This window comes from Bombus vancouverensis, chromosome 12 (assembly GCF_051014615.1).
Source record: "Bombus vancouverensis nearcticus chromosome 12, iyBomVanc1_principal, whole genome shotgun sequence".
In the NCBI taxonomy this organism is placed as follows: Eukaryota; Metazoa; Arthropoda; class Insecta; order Hymenoptera; family Apidae; genus Bombus; species Bombus vancouverensis.
The window spans coordinates 9,543,214-9,558,564 of NC_134922.1; the positions used below are offsets into that span (position 1 = coordinate 9,543,214).

At 41.8% G+C, this 15,351-nt stretch overlaps 1 protein-coding gene across 2 annotated transcripts; it reads left to right on the forward strand.

Annotated features, from left to right (window-relative positions):
• The first annotated feature begins 617 nt into the window (after positions 1-617).
• On the forward strand, positions 618-15,351 carry anne (polyamine-transporting ATPase anne boleyn). Of its 2 annotated transcripts, none has more exons than XM_033331709.2 (11): positions 618-919; positions 8,843-8,927; positions 9,001-9,228; positions 9,295-9,431; positions 9,541-9,697; positions 9,781-9,985; positions 10,056-10,394; positions 10,662-11,613; positions 11,692-12,199; positions 12,361-12,542; positions 12,616-15,351. In XM_033331709.2, exons 1-11 carry the CDS (start codon positions 913-915, stop codon positions 14,049-14,051), a joined length of 4,236 nt encoding a protein of 1,411 aa, XP_033187600.1. In that variant the 5' UTR covers positions 618-912; the 3' UTR covers positions 14,052-15,351. The 2 variants fall into 2 exon arrangements, with proteins under 2 accessions (XP_033187600.1, XP_033187599.1); XM_033331708.2 differs by lacking the exon at positions 618-919 and adding an exon at positions 6,030-8,599.

Below are 15,351 nucleotides of genomic sequence, written 5' to 3' on the forward strand. Positions count from 1 at the left end.
AGAAACCAATAAAGATGAACGAAATCTCGAGCAACGTCTTGTCTACGTCGACACTTTCTCCTCGAACAAAAACAAACACGCTCATCAATTTTCCTTGTGAGAAAACCGTTCACTTTTCTTCCACGATTTAAAATCAAGTACTTCTCACAATCTCAGTAACGTAATCTTTTTAAGAGTTCGCGATAAACATCTTGCGTCAAGAGAGCGACGGACTCTGAATTGTCAGAGATAAACCGCGAGAAGTCGCTGAGACGGTTAGACGAAGTTCCTAATAGGCTAAAACTACTCGATGAACTTGAGTCAGAAATCTACCGAAAAGCCATTAATTGCACAAGATTAACTCCACGGTCAGGTGTGTAATTGTGTCTAACAGCAAGTGTCTAATTGCTCGAGGCGTGTTAACTAGCCGCATTTACTCGAAATCGGTAGATCGACAGGGACAAGGACTGGATCCGTTTTGAAACATCGGTTCCAACGGAACAATGTTCGCTGATAAGGAATTGGTCTCAACCAATCAGCGGCGTAGATTCGCGTGGATCGCCGGTACATGAAAGCGATTACGTATAGCTCGGTAACGGGGCGAAGAACTCGCGAGAGGAGCGACGCGACGACAGTGTTGCTCGGCGCTCCGTTGCGCGTCCCTGCTGCTTTTCTGCGCGGTCGCGTAGCGTTTCTCTTGACGGCGCAGCTGCGCGTGCCACCGAAATTATGTTGCCTCGTTGCTGATCTCTCGGGAAACAAAAACGACAATCACGGCCCCCGGTGACACGCGATGCCCGGCGTTCCCTTGGTGTTCGATTACTTCTAAATGCCCACCTGTCCAACCACCATCACCAACGTCGTCGTCGTCACGATACAAAAGTGGAGAACACCAATTTCGAACCAGCCTCCTCCGAGCTGAGGATAAGCGCCATGAACGGTAGGCTTTTGTTATATCAACGAATACGTTGCTTGGTGATGGTCTTGGGTGAACAGATTGTACGGTCCTTGACAAACTAGAAATTGTAGATTTAGCAAGATTTATGGGGTCTTCGGAATTTGAAGGTCTTTAAATGTCAGGCCTACAAATCCTTAGGTTTTAAGAAACACTGGCTTCGAATGGTTTAAGTGTAAGAGCTGTTGTTAGAATTTTGAAGCGTCACAAATCCAAGAAAATTGAAATCTGGATAAAATTGGAATCACGATGGCTACACGTTCACCAAGCTGAGTGATTAATGTGTCGTGTTGGTTATATTAACACAGACGAACGTTCTGTTTATGTATAGCCGGTTCCACGTATAAAAGTAACAGCGAAACTTTCCTCTGCGTCAGTCCTCGACCGGTCTCCAGTTGCTCAACGTTATGGCAATACTCGATCGACGTTTGTAATCCCGAATCGATAGCGATATAAAATCGAGAGGATCCGAAACTTTGATCGAGATTAGCCTGCCCGACAAAAATTACATGCATAGATACAGTTTTCGAATCTCAAATCGAAATTATGATTTACAAGTATGGTAAGAATAAATGCGATAGATAATTCGTTTTGTGACGAATTGGGTTGGACATTGGGTTTGTAAAAATAACATAGTGTCGAAATAGCTAATAACTATAGTTCTTTCGTTGCAACCGATCTATTTTAAAGGCAATGATTATCAAGAGGAGTTTTGTCAACGTCGTGATTACGAACATTATTGACATTGCCCATGATCAATTAATTAATTTCGTTGTATCTTAAATATTCTTTTATTTTATTCAAGTGAAGTCGATATCAATCTATCAGCCGATATCGATTCATGAAAGTTAGGGAAAGACTAATTAGAAGAAATTGTTTTGCAATAGCTGCTGATTATCGTTCGAGGGAGATTCCGTAGTCGATAAATCATGGTAACTTTTGCTCGAGGGTTGGTTTGGAAGAGATAGTGAAAAAGAAAGGAAAATGACGAGCATCAATTACTATAATTTCTCCTTGAGTCTATTTTCACCGAAGCGTATCGCACGTGGCTAGAAACGTTTCGAATTCGAAGTATGTATATATATAAGTAGCAGACGCGAGCTACTCTAATGTCCTCACAAATGACCCCCATCCATTCGAAACGATTCGTCAATTAAGAGGTGACACATTTAACGAACGAAGTTGTCGGGCTGCCGCGATGCCGCGTCCTCAGCCTATGAGTTCTAACATAATGATTTAAAAAAATTGATCTACTAAAAAGCCTTAACGCAATACGGCAGCGCGAAAGAAACGAGCCTTATCAATTGGTGACTAAAGTACAATTAGAATTGTAAATTCTTTGACGCTAAACTTGCATCGAACAATTTCCCGATTTCTGCATTTTGCTTTTAATCGTACAAAAGTTCTTACCTATTTGATAAGAAATTTTACTGTTACACCGAGTCAATTTATCGGCGGTATCAGTTCATCAACCCTATTAATCAAATTATCAGTGTTTCATATTGTGTATCTATACCGTTTCTCGTCTGACGCGCACCGCCTGTATCTACTGTGAGGAAACGGTTTTGTGAAACCACGTTGAAATTAAGCAAGATTTCCTTATCGGAGAACAATTATAACGTCTTGTGCAATAAATGTGTACGATATCACGTAGCTGGCTACGCACGTGCAACTCCATTTCCGAAAATCGGTTTATCAAAACGACAAAGTGTGTTCGCATTAATCTGATATGAATAGCAGGCTCCTTATCGGAAGACATGTAACTAGAATCGGGTAATGGCAAATTTCATTCTTTGAAGATTATGTTGCTTATCAATCACGAAAACAATTCACACAGAGCCATATTCTCGTATTTATCCACGAAATCGACTGTATTTCCGTGTTGATCAGGCTCTCTCGTTCAATTTTACAGATGTATAGACCACATGAAGCTCCGCTTCGTGATAACCCCGAAGGTCATGCGCTGCAATCAGACATCATTCACAAATCAAGTATTTTTCCTTCGTGTCTATCGTTAAAAAGAAATACAAGCCGATTTTGTGAAACAGATACGAGCAAAAAGCAACTTTATCTCGTTCCATTCTGAAATCTCGTTATATTACGATTGTATTGTTGATTTCTAAAGCACGAAAATACATAGATGCAGAAGTTAATAAGAAATAATTTTCCATATGAGAAGATGTACTCGTCAGTATTTCTTCAAACGACTGTTAGCGAGAATCTGTGTGCGTGAGAAGCTTGAGGCAAAACTATAATTGTCAATTGCACATTCTTGAAGATGATGTTCCACGAGAAATGCGTGTTTCCGGACAGATCACGCGTTGTAAATAACTCGGTTAATAATTCGCGCGTCGGAAACGCGGATGACTCCGTCGAAATTTCAGTCGACAACAAAATCAGGGTCGACTCACTGGATTATTATAGACGCGAAAAGTTCAAACGGCCATGACGTTCACCGCGCATGCTTCTAAATGCTGGGAGCGAGTCGAAAAGACGAACAAGTAAGTAGAATATGAGACGATTTTCATCGAATCGGTCGACGACACGACTCGTTCGAAAATAGCACGGAGGTCGACACGCGTCTGCCTTCCGTGACGCGTATTTAAATTCGGGAATCGGAACAGAGAAAAGAATCCACTCAACGATTTATCGTCGAGATCTCGAGCTTTATCAATGACGAGATTTGGATAGGGAACAAGAAACTGTCTCTCCGCGATAACATGTCCTCGATTCAGCGTGTATCATCTCGATGATGCAATTGATATAAATAGAATTTCCTCGTTTGAACGATGGAAAACGTAATTGGTACGATAAACGTCTCAATAATGTCTGATAAGATAATTTTCGTAAAAAAAAACAACATCAAATAAAGAACTTTCAAGATTTCGATAGATTACAAAGGAAGAAACGTAATATCTCTAATTTTAATTTCTGTCAGTAGCCTCGACCTATCGCTCAAGTTACGCTTATTAAAGTAGTCAGTTGTGCGACACTGAACGAGCAAAAAGTAACGTCCACTTTCATGTTTCCACAAAAGCTGCCAGTTTAAGGCTATCGGTATTTACAGACGTTCGCGAAAACCTACTGATCTTACATAACGACCCAGCGAATCTAATGTGCTCATTGAATTAATATGAACGATCTTCCTCACATCTGAACATCGGAAAGTAGAAACCTTTTATCGATAAGCTACGGTTACTCTAACAATAAATATTATTTAACTTTATCATACTGTATATCAAATTTCAGACGTTTGCAGATGAAACGTGACCGATTACCGGATAGACTAATTTGTAACATAGGTAGCTATACACCGCTTTATTTGATCAATAAAATCGCCAAGTGTACACGTGGAACGTGATCGAATAATCGAAGCTACGATTAACCGGAAATCGTGCGATTCCTTCATTAAGAAAAGCTAACGGCGCGAAATTATACGAGTACAAAGCATCGCGTCTGCCGTGCCGGGAAATCGTGTGTCACTATTCACACAGTTTACAATATTCACCTTACATAAGTTTCGCTATCTCTTGGTGTAATTACGACATTCAACGATTCCTGTACGCAAATACGATATGTACGATACGTCCTGTACGATAAAAGAAATTCGAATGAGACGGAGCTAACAATTCCAGGAAAAACCGTCGCAACGATGAGTTACAAAACAACTTCAGGTGTCTTTCCTCATTGTTAGGATAATTCAGATATCTTCAGACCGAATAGTCACATATTTATGCTCTCTCTCTCTCTCTTTTTTTCTATGGTCTTTAACGACATTTCAGTCATTGACGATTGCGTGTAACAACAATCTGACCTGTAGTCGATGCGTAGTATCATATTATTAGCATCTGTTTTCATTCAAACGAATGGAACGTAACAAGATTCAAGCTCAACGATATACGTATCTCCACTACTTATATCATCAAAACACTGAAATGTTATTCCTTAAATAACACGCTATATATTTATGCAATCTAGTAATCTCATTTTAAACTTGACCCTATTCTCTTCGGACTCTGTTTTATCGGATAAAAGAAACTTCTGTTGAAGCTCCAATAATCGCTAACGCGCTGAATGTGCCTTGAAAGGCTAAACTCGGAGTTATCTAAAAGAGGGTACGGCAAAGAAATGCCCCACCAGCCGCACGAGAGTTAGGTGTGAACGTTTCAGACGCTTGGCACGTGCTGGCCATAGTAAAGTAGAAAGTTAACTCGAACAGAGTATCGACCACGAGGCTTTCGGGCTCGTTCAATACTCCAATGAAGAATCGAAGAGAGAAAGAGAGAAAGAAAGAGAGAGAGAGAGAGTGGGACGGTGACGAGGACGGCTGGAGCGGGTAAACCGTTCGATTTGCCTGGGTTTCGCCGCTACAACACCTAAACAGGTGCGCTCCTTCGATAATCACTTACAGGGTAGTGGAAGAGGAATCACCATGAAAACAGGCGCATGCATTTTAAGTCCCATGCAATTAACAGGGCCGTACTCGTGCCACGGAAGGCGATTTAGTGAGAACAAATGACTCACGAACAGCAACGTCGTCGTAGGTCGAGGCAAAACCAAATGGTGGGGATATCTCAGGCATGGCATCATTAAACCTGGAGCCACGAAGCTCGCTAGTTAGCCCTTGAGAACGTCGATAATCACAAAATGACAAATAGAATTATACCATGACAGCTGTCGAAGAATAAGTTAAGATTTTGATAAAGTTACGCCAAACGAATATTTTCATTCAATCGTGCAATTGGAAAGACTTTTCTATTTTAATCGAACCAAACAACTGGCGCCCTCAATGCCTCGTGACTTATAGAATTAAAGAAAATTCTCGACACTTCCATTTAATCGTGAGAAATTGTTGATACGTCGTGCCGTATAAATATTCACATGTGGATTAGCAAACGTTTGCGAATTCGTCGATGTAGCTGAGGTTCAGCGTTTCATAAACCGTTGACAGAGCGTAATCGAATCGGCGTTTCGGAGTCGAGTAACGAAACGAGACACGTGGCGTACCTGAAAAGGCGGCGAAGAGTACGCTCCTGAACCGGGATCGAAGCAGGCAAGAGCGCAAGTCTTCTGCTAATGCCAAACGATTCCCTTAATACACTTGCGTCTGGAATCTCGTTGTAATTGGGGCGAACGCTTTGTGCCAGCTGTTTCGTACTTGTCAGTGTTTCAGAGTGATCGTACAAACCGGTCTACGACGAAACTCGTCGAACGAATCGTTGTCGCCGAGCGAGAATCATTGGACAAACGCGGTCGTGGAAGGAAGGGAAAGAAAGCATTTCGGTGTACAGCTACAAAGGAACGACTGGCTAGTCGCCATCTTAGATTCATTGTGAGCACATTGCACGAAGCGGTTTGAAAGAGTTCCAACGGATCGTGAGCTTTTCAAGGAAAAAAATTAACAGGCATGCGAGAAGGAAAGGTGTCGTTTTTCCTCGAACGTGAGCGCTTATAAACCGACACGGTGCATGTCGACAGAGGCAGACGCAGTGAGTGTCGTGAGCGAGAAACGCGAAAACGGCCACAGATGCATGAAACGCAAGTGAAACGACCGTGTGCAAAGTGACTTCCTGGAGGAGAGAGATTTTTTCTTTTCTGTTTCCTAATTTACGGAGGCCTAACAGGGCGGAGCTGATCATCGACGCGTACGAACGAATTGAAATCATCAGCATGAGTAAGATACTAGGTACAAACTATTGCACCGTGTTCTCTGTACTTAGAAGTCCCGAAGAGGGTGAATCGTTTAAACGGATCATCTGAAAGAATCATCCAACAAATAGAAAAGCAAAGGCCATAACCGTGGGAAAGAGCAAGAATTCGAGCACGTTTGAGCCGCGAGGGCGATTAGTCAGGATTGAACAGCCGGACCACGAGTGATAATTTCGAGTGAGGAGCAGTGCTAAAAACGAGTGCATCGGTTTTCGTGCGTGAAAAAATAAAAGTGTTAATCATTGAAGGAGCTCGTGGGAGACGTGTGATCACCTTCGGCAAAAGAACTTGGACGTTGACGTAATCAATTCTATATATAGGTGTTCGAAATTCACGAAACCGTGAAGCGAACATTATATAAAAGAGCGAAGTACTCTCGATCGCGAACAATAATTTTTCTTTTCTTTCGTGGATCTGTTAGAATCGACATTTACTCTCAATCTAGACATTTTCTCCCTGTGATCAATTGTACTTTTCAATCGAACACTCGTGTACTTAAATCCTTAGAAAATCGAGAATCGCTTTGTAAATCGATTTACTTAGTGACTGTGAAAATCTTGGAACAATATCGTTAGTCGTACGATCGATACATCATTTATCGACCCGATCGTTTAATCGATAAGACAGATCTCTATTGATCGAAGAGGATCCACGAAGTTTCCCTGCCGATCGACACACCCGACGGCATCCAAAATACTCTTATAACCCGTAATGTATTTGAGATCGCACGTTGAGGCAGCAAAAGGGAGGCACGAGAATGCAAGAGAGGCGATAGAAGTTGGCTGCGGAACAAAAGGTCGAGGTAACATTGGATCGGCCGCGAGAGACAAGGGCAAGACGAAGAGATCTCTGGTGGACTGCTGGGATTTCGAAGAGCCTCAGCTGCTTCATCCGAGATTGGCCGACAGAGATTCAAAACAGGCGTGCGTACGACGCGGTATGAGCGAAGGTGAACGAGCAGTGACCACGCCACGAATTGGCTGGCGAAAGCTTACTGATCCTGGCGACTGACACGAATCCAGGAACTCGGGGGCAGGTCCGAAGCGATAGCATCAGCTACTGTTTCATCGTCAACGTCATCGTTGTCCTGCCACTCAAACAACTAGCCACTGCCACTTGAACTCTCGTGGAAGGAAGATCTTCAAACCTCGACCCATTCGACAGGATACCGCTATATCCTGACGCATCTTGGTCCCTGTCGATGTCAGCCAAATGCAAGAGAACGCTCTGTTGAGATTTACGTCGAGAACATTGAAGACGGACCCGAAAATGGCGGGTAATCGGTGTCGGTAGCAGACGGGGTTATTGCCTAAAAGAGCGATCTCCTCGTCTTGCATTATTCCTAGGGGAGCCACATCTGAACCGTTCAATTGGTTTCGGCTAGAATCCCATTTTTCTCTCTTGTCACGAGTATTTTATTCTCGTCGATCTCCCTCTGAAGCCAGTTGACGAACTTTGTGTCGTTGTTCTTGTTTTTTCTTCTTTTCGTTTATACCGTTGTTGAATAAAACAACAACAACAAACGGGTCCGCGGTTGACCCATAGACAATAAATCGTAGGTGATAAGAGTAGTGGTAAAATGTAGTTGTGAAACGATTAAGGATTCAAATTGGGAAGAAGGACAAGAAACGTCGAAAGGGAAAACCCCCTGTCGTGATACCGCAAGCAGTATCCTCGCTGAGTGATCTCCCGTGAGACCACGAACAATTGTACCAAATTTAAAAAGAGAGAGGAGAAACATATATATATATATATATTATATATATATATAGATATTACATATACATATATAGTATTCGCGCTTAAGATCCGCTCCTTTTTCTGCGATCATCATGCCGCCTACTCCGAATAAATTGAACTTGAGCTTCGCCAGAAACGCGTACAGCGTGTTTGGAACACGCGGTACTAATACCACCGCTGATCAACAGCGTGAGCAGAAAACGGAACTTTTGGAGGGTAAGAGATCACCGCCTACTTAATCAAATTATTTGGCAGCGATTCTATCGAATCGTCCTTGACGATCCTACCGAATGAAATCGCCGTCCATAAATAACGTACCATTGATAGTCCGTTTAATTGATGATTACGAGCATTTCACATTGTTACGAAGCAATTTATTTCACGCGGTTATTTCTATGAAATTTCATCGCCTGTCGTCGATTACATCGATCTAATTATTTGGCCATTGTGTTATTTCAGGAACCAGAGGCAATGGAATTCTCCACCTAAAGAATGGTATCGATTACATCAACCCTGGTGAAGAAGATCAAATGGAAATTTATGGGTAGGTACATACATACATATCGCGTGTTGAAAGTGTGACGATGTTATGCAACGCCTTTTCCTATTTCTTCTAGATACAAGAGAAACAATATTCTAACCGCTGTTACTTGGTTCTTGATTATCATTACTGGAGGGCTTCTTAGATTGGTCTTTCACTGGATACCGCATCTTATGTTGTTGGCAACTCATTCCAAATGTCAATTAGAAAACGCAGACACTGTTTTGCTGGTAGAAAAGTTCCAAGGAAAACACACGAGTTATTACGTAAAGAAATTGCAGTCTTTGGCCGCTCAGGATATACTGTAAGCATTCCTTATTTTATCAACGACAATTATTTTATCAAGCTAATATTTTACATATATTTCAAGCGGTAAACCTTTCGATGGAAAATCATTGATGGATAATGAACCATGGATGGAGAACGGCAGCGTGATAACCGTCAAGGAAGTAAAGGAAGAATATCCTCCCTCACTCTCGCTGCATTTAGCCGGTGGACAATTTAAACGTAAGTATTCGGCGATTAATAGAAATATTTTCTTATTATGGTAAGAAAAGTCTTCTAAAAAATATTTTTTCTTCATATAAAAAATTAATCAATTTATATTTGTATACAGAGGTTCCGTCGATCGTCCTGTTCCAATGCAAGAAGTTAACTTACGTTTGGGACCCCGAGAGATCCGAGTTCCTAAAACTTCGTGGTTTAGACGTTGGTGTCCTAACTTCCACATTACATCAAATGCAAGGATTAAATTCGCTTGAACAGCATATGAGGCAAATATCCACAAAAATTCCCATAAACATAATAAATCTACTTTGCGACACTATCTAAAAAATATTTTCCGATTTCTTTACAGACGTTGCGTTTACGGAAACAATGAAATCGTGATTCAAGTAAAGAGTATTCTAACGCTGCTTTGTCTCGAGGTCCTTAATCCATTCTACGTCTTCCAACTGTTTAGTTTTTGTCTCTGGATTGCCGACAACTATTATTATTACGCCATGGTCATCTTGGCCATGTCCAGCGTCGGCATAATTATGGCAGTCTTCCAGACTCGTCGGGTATGCAACTTTTCGGCCGCTTGTTGCGTCAATCTCTGAATTATATTAATAACCAAGGATTCTTTTGCAGAACCAACACAACTTACGTTCCACCGTATACTCTTCCGACGTGGCAACGGTGATGAGAGACCGCGCGACTGGGCAAACAGCGACCGTGCCTGCTGAAAAATTAGTACCTGGTGATATTTTGGTTATTCCATCTCATGGTTGTTTGATGCCTTGTGACGCAGTGCTTCTGACTGGGAATTGCATTCTGAATGAATCTATGTTGACCGGAGAGTCGGTTCCTGTCACAAAAACACCTATTCCTTCGTCCAATGAAATGATATACGACATTAAGGAACATGCAAGACACACGCTGTTCTGTGGTACTCGAGTTATTCAAACAAGATACTACGGTTCAGAGAAGGTAACTCGAAACATTAGAATTTCTGATTAATGTTCTAAGTTCGTTATTACTAGACATATCTATGCAAATTCGTATTTTTACGGGCAGAATTGAAAAAGATGAGACCTGAACAGAGATTTGTTTCTTTAAATATTTTATATATTTTTGCATATTATATGCAAAAAAAATTTTTCTATAAATTTATAAAATTTTGTAGTCTAATTGTTGCATAGGGACTTTGGAAAATGATACAATGATTATTGATCACATAATTTATTTTTCTTGCAGGTTCTGGCTGTTGTCGTGAGAACAGGGTTCAACACCAGCAAAGGTGGACTGGTCAGATCCATTATGTATCCTCCACCCGTCGATTTCAAGTTTGAACAAGATTCTTACAAGTTCGTCGTATTATTGGCTGGTATAGCTAGTATTGGCGTGATTTACACCATTGTGACAAAGGCTATGAGAGGTGTCCCAAACCATCACATCGCTCTTGAAGCGTTAGATCTGGTTACCATCGTAGTACCGCCAGCTCTACCAGCGGCTATGACAGTCGGTCGAATGGTGGCACAACGCAGACTTGAGAAAAACAAGATTTACTGTACGAGTCCAAGAACAATCAATGTGTCAGGATCAATTGACTGCATCTGTTTTGACAAAACTGGAACGCTGACTGAAGATGGTCTCGACATGTGGGGCGTAGTGAATACCATCGATAAGAAATTCCAGCCGCCTATTAAAGATATCACATCCTTGCCCCTAAACGATCTTCTCATCGGAATGGTGACTTGCCACGGAATCACTATAATAGAAAATCAACTTGTCGGAGATCCACTCGACCTAAAAATGTTTGAGTCTACGGGTTGGAGCTTGGAAGAGCCCGACGTATCCGATACGTCAAAATTCTCGATGCTTTTCCCTACAATAGTGCGACCACCAAAAGGCTCCAATCTATTGAAGAAGCTACCCAACGAAATAAGAATCTCGATCAGCCGACAAAATTCTATGTCTTCTGACGTGATCGATAACATCTCTTTAAACAACCTTGATACCACGTTGACTGGTTCCACGACAGAATTGGGGGAGCAAGGTTTAGAAATTGGAATCGTTCGTCAATTTCCGTTCACATCTAGTCTCCAAAGGATGAGCGTGATTACCAGGACGTTGGGAGCTAATCATTACGACCTCTATTGCAAAGGCAGCCCAGAAATGATTCTCAGCCTCTCCAGAGCAGAATCCAGTAAATATTGCAACATATCTTTTAAATTTTGTGTTTTAAACTCTCTTCAAATTATGACTAATCGTATTGTTTTTATAGTCCCAGCAGATTTTGGCGCTGTGTTACAAGACTATACTTCGGAAGGCTACCGTGTGATCGGCCTCGCACACAAATCTTTGAATCGTCTTCCTTACGCCAAGGTCCAGCGATTGAGTCGCGAGTCTGCAGAGTCCGATCTGACGTTCATAGCATTCGTCATCATGGAAAATAGATTGAAACCAGAAACCACGCCTGTGATCAGTGCATTAAACACTGCCTGTATAAAGACTGTCATGGTGACTGGCGACAATATGCTGACTGCACTGTCCGTTGCCAGAGACTGTGACATCGTGAAGCCAGGTACAGCCGTCATTGCAGTCTCTGCCACTCAGCAGAACCAGATGAAACCACAAATCTATTTCACGAAGAGCAGCAGTCAGCCATCTATGGGACACGGAGATCTCAGCGAAATGACTGATTTGAATAGTGTAGCTAGCTTGGAAACAGTGGAGAGTGGCTCCTTTGGGAACAATCAGTTCGATAACGATGTCAATTATTTAGCCGACGAGTAAGTTCATTCAGCTATACATCATTATCACATTTACTACTACAGTAAATTAGTGCGAAACTTACACATTTGTTTATTTATAGTTTAGGATTAGATTTAAATTAATCCGATAGCGAACGTGTTAACATCTAATTTCTCACTTTTGTTTGTCATTGTTTCAGCTTACACCATTCAAAAAACAAATACGTGTTTTCACTCACGGGTAAAACGTGGGCCCTAGTCAAACAATATTACCCAGAACTGATTCCCAAACTTGTCACTCGTGGAGCAATCTTTGCGAGGATGTCGCCAGACCAGAAGCAACAACTCGTTCAGGAATTGCAATCTTTGGGATACTATGTTGGTACGTAACTGAATTCTTCTTCAAACAATTTATATTATCTGATTGAAATGTTAATTTTAAATATTATTTTCAGCTATGGTAGGTGATGGGGCAAACGATTGTGGAGCTTTGAAAGCTGCCCACACCGGAATTTCTCTCTCTGACACTGAATCTTCAGTAGCATCGCCGTTTACCAGCCGCGAAACTAACATTTCTTGCGTATTGACCGTGATTCGAGAAGGTCGCGCAGCTTTGGTCACTTCCTTCGGAATTTTCAAGTATATGGCGAGTTATTCGCTCACTCAATTCATCTCAGTGATGCTGCTGTACAGTTTCGAGTCGAATTTGACAGACATCGAGTTCCTCTACATAGATCTCTTTATCATCTCGATCTTCGCTTTCTTCTTTGGTCGTACCGAGGCTTACGATGGTCCATTAGTCAAGACAGCTCCTCTGAACAGTCTCATTAGCATCACTCCCATTCTTAGCTTAGTGACGCAAATTTTGATTGTGGCTCTATTTCAGTCCATTAGTCTATGGCATCTTCAACAAATGGATTGGTTCAAACCGTTCAATGCCACGGAGAAAGCTGCTGAGAACAAGGACGATGTGAGCTGTACCGAAAATTACACAGTTTTCATAATCAGTTCCATGCAGTATATCATTCTGGCTGTGACGTTCTCTAAGGGTCATCCATATAGAAAGTCTCTGTTCACGAATTACGGTCTGCTCACCTCGTTCATTTGTCTCAGCCTCTTCTCCGTTTACCTCGCGACCTTTCCCTTTGAGTGGCTGAGTGACTGGTTCGAGCTGATTCTTCCAGAGAACGTTGGCTTCCGCTTCATCTTGGTCGGCTACGGTATCGTCAACTTCGTGATCTCGTTGCTAATGGAGTACTTCTTTGTTGACTACCTCGTTTTTAGAAAATTACGCTATCGTTGGCATAACATAGACAAATCTAGACGAAAGTTCCTCGCGATTGACCGTGACATGGCACGCGATTTAAAATGGCCACCGATCTCCCAAGAACCGTTACCAGAAGCTGCTCCCGATATTTTGATTCGTCAAAACGTCACCGAGATCAAGATCGAGAAACGCGTTCCCGAGTCCTGTCATCCTGTGGACACGAGCTTCATGAACAGTCCGATCTGTGAGAACTTCAAGCACTTTGGCTCTGCCAGAGAAGTCACTCTAAATCCCAAGTCCTTGTTCAACGATCGCAGAAACACCGTATCCATGCAAACGGTTCCTTGCTTCGAGGACAGAGATTCCGTGCTGAAACAACCGAACATAGAGCTGACAGCGAAGAGAAGATACAATTCGGAATCGGAGAAAGGAATCAATCGGTACGAAAAAGCCAGTTTTAAGAGCCACAGCACAAATCCAATCGCAACCCTGCCTAGGAACACCGCTATGGCTCTTCAACCGCAGAAATTGAGGGATTTGAAGAGCGCCTTGATGCACAAAAGCGAATATGGCTTGTCTCCCAGTACACAAAGTGTCCTTGAACTCGATATTCTACCGTCGTAGAAGAGAGCGATTTATCCTCGTGGGATTTGAATTGGTAGTGATCAAAGAACGGTACTTCGAACAACGAACGGTAATCGTTTCAAGTTTGAAGAACGATCTACTGTTTGCTATTCGACGTACCTGCTCGATTTCATAGACCGGATTGTCTCGAAGTATCTCCACTTTATCTGCCAGTGCATTTGTTGTCCCATGACAATTGCAATACAAGACTGTTTTCAGCTGCTATACGGAATCACTCAGGAACGTTTAATTCAGAGACGATCAGGAAAGTTTCGAATCACCAGCATTCAACTGGAAGAAATGATATGGCAAATTTCCGACACGATCTCTAATCTAAATATCGTTCACAAGAGTGCATTTAGAATGCCGCGGCATTCACGACAGCTTGGTAACCAACGATGCATCCCACGAGCATCGTACGGTAGATCAACTGAAGGGGTCCCTTTTGACCTGATCTTTCTTCGTCCTCCTCCTCTACTAGTATTCGAGCATACCAGACTCGAAAGAGAAAGTATTATCATTAGTTTATTTAACTTAGATGATGAATTTTAACTTACTCTGCCGTCAGGGAGCAATGGTCCCGTCGAAGAGCGCTCACCTTGGCGCAGGTCGAACGAAATAGATAGTTAGATACGTTCTTTTACTTTTTTTTTTTTGGGGGGGGGGATCTCTTTTGCGTTTAGACGCCGTCTTTTTTCACTGCGGTTTCAAAGATATACTTAAAAAATAAATTAAAGATAATATAATACATGGATCACGCGCTTTGTGTGACAAGATGTATAGATGGTTGCGAATGCTAATGAATTTTCTAAACTAGGAAACTATAGGGAATTGATCATATTCCCGTTTTCACGACGAGCTTTTTTCTTTTTTCTGTATAATAGTCAGGCAGTTGTTATTGAAAATATCGGACAACCTAAAACGACGCTCGACGCGATATCGACGTTAGTAGAACAAAAAGTTATTTGTATAAAAATAATGAAATTTCGTCGTGAAAGCGGGAAGTTAGTGTACTTTTTTGTTGGTGTGAAGATGGGAAAATTGTAACTATACCGTAGTTTATCCCACGATAATCTTATTTAATAGAACTTGAAGAGCCGACGTCCTGCGATCTGCAAATGCAGAAATTCGATGCTCGTTGTCGCAGATACTTACTGTTAAACCGAATAACGAGATAAATGTGTACTTATATACGCAATGAAAAATATATACTTAAGCGCGTTATTCTATCATTTGCAACGCCAAGCTTGCGTTGAATTATAGCGGTTGTCGAATAACAAAGTATGTTTTTAATGTAAAA

Bases quoted from the DNA above. Each gene is read 5' to 3' on its own strand.
- anne (XM_033331708.2), top strand. From the start codon at position 8,476: ATGCCGCCTACTCCGAATAAATTGAACTTGAGCTTCGCCAGAAACGCG. The intron at 9,229-9,294 runs GTAAGCATTCCT...ATATATTTCAAG, and splicing joins TTGGCCGCTCAGGATATACT to CGGTAAACCTTTCGATGGAA. The intron at 12,200-12,360 runs GTAAGTTCATTC...TCATTGTTTCAG, and splicing joins GTCAATTATTTAGCCGACGA to CTTACACCATTCAAAAAACA.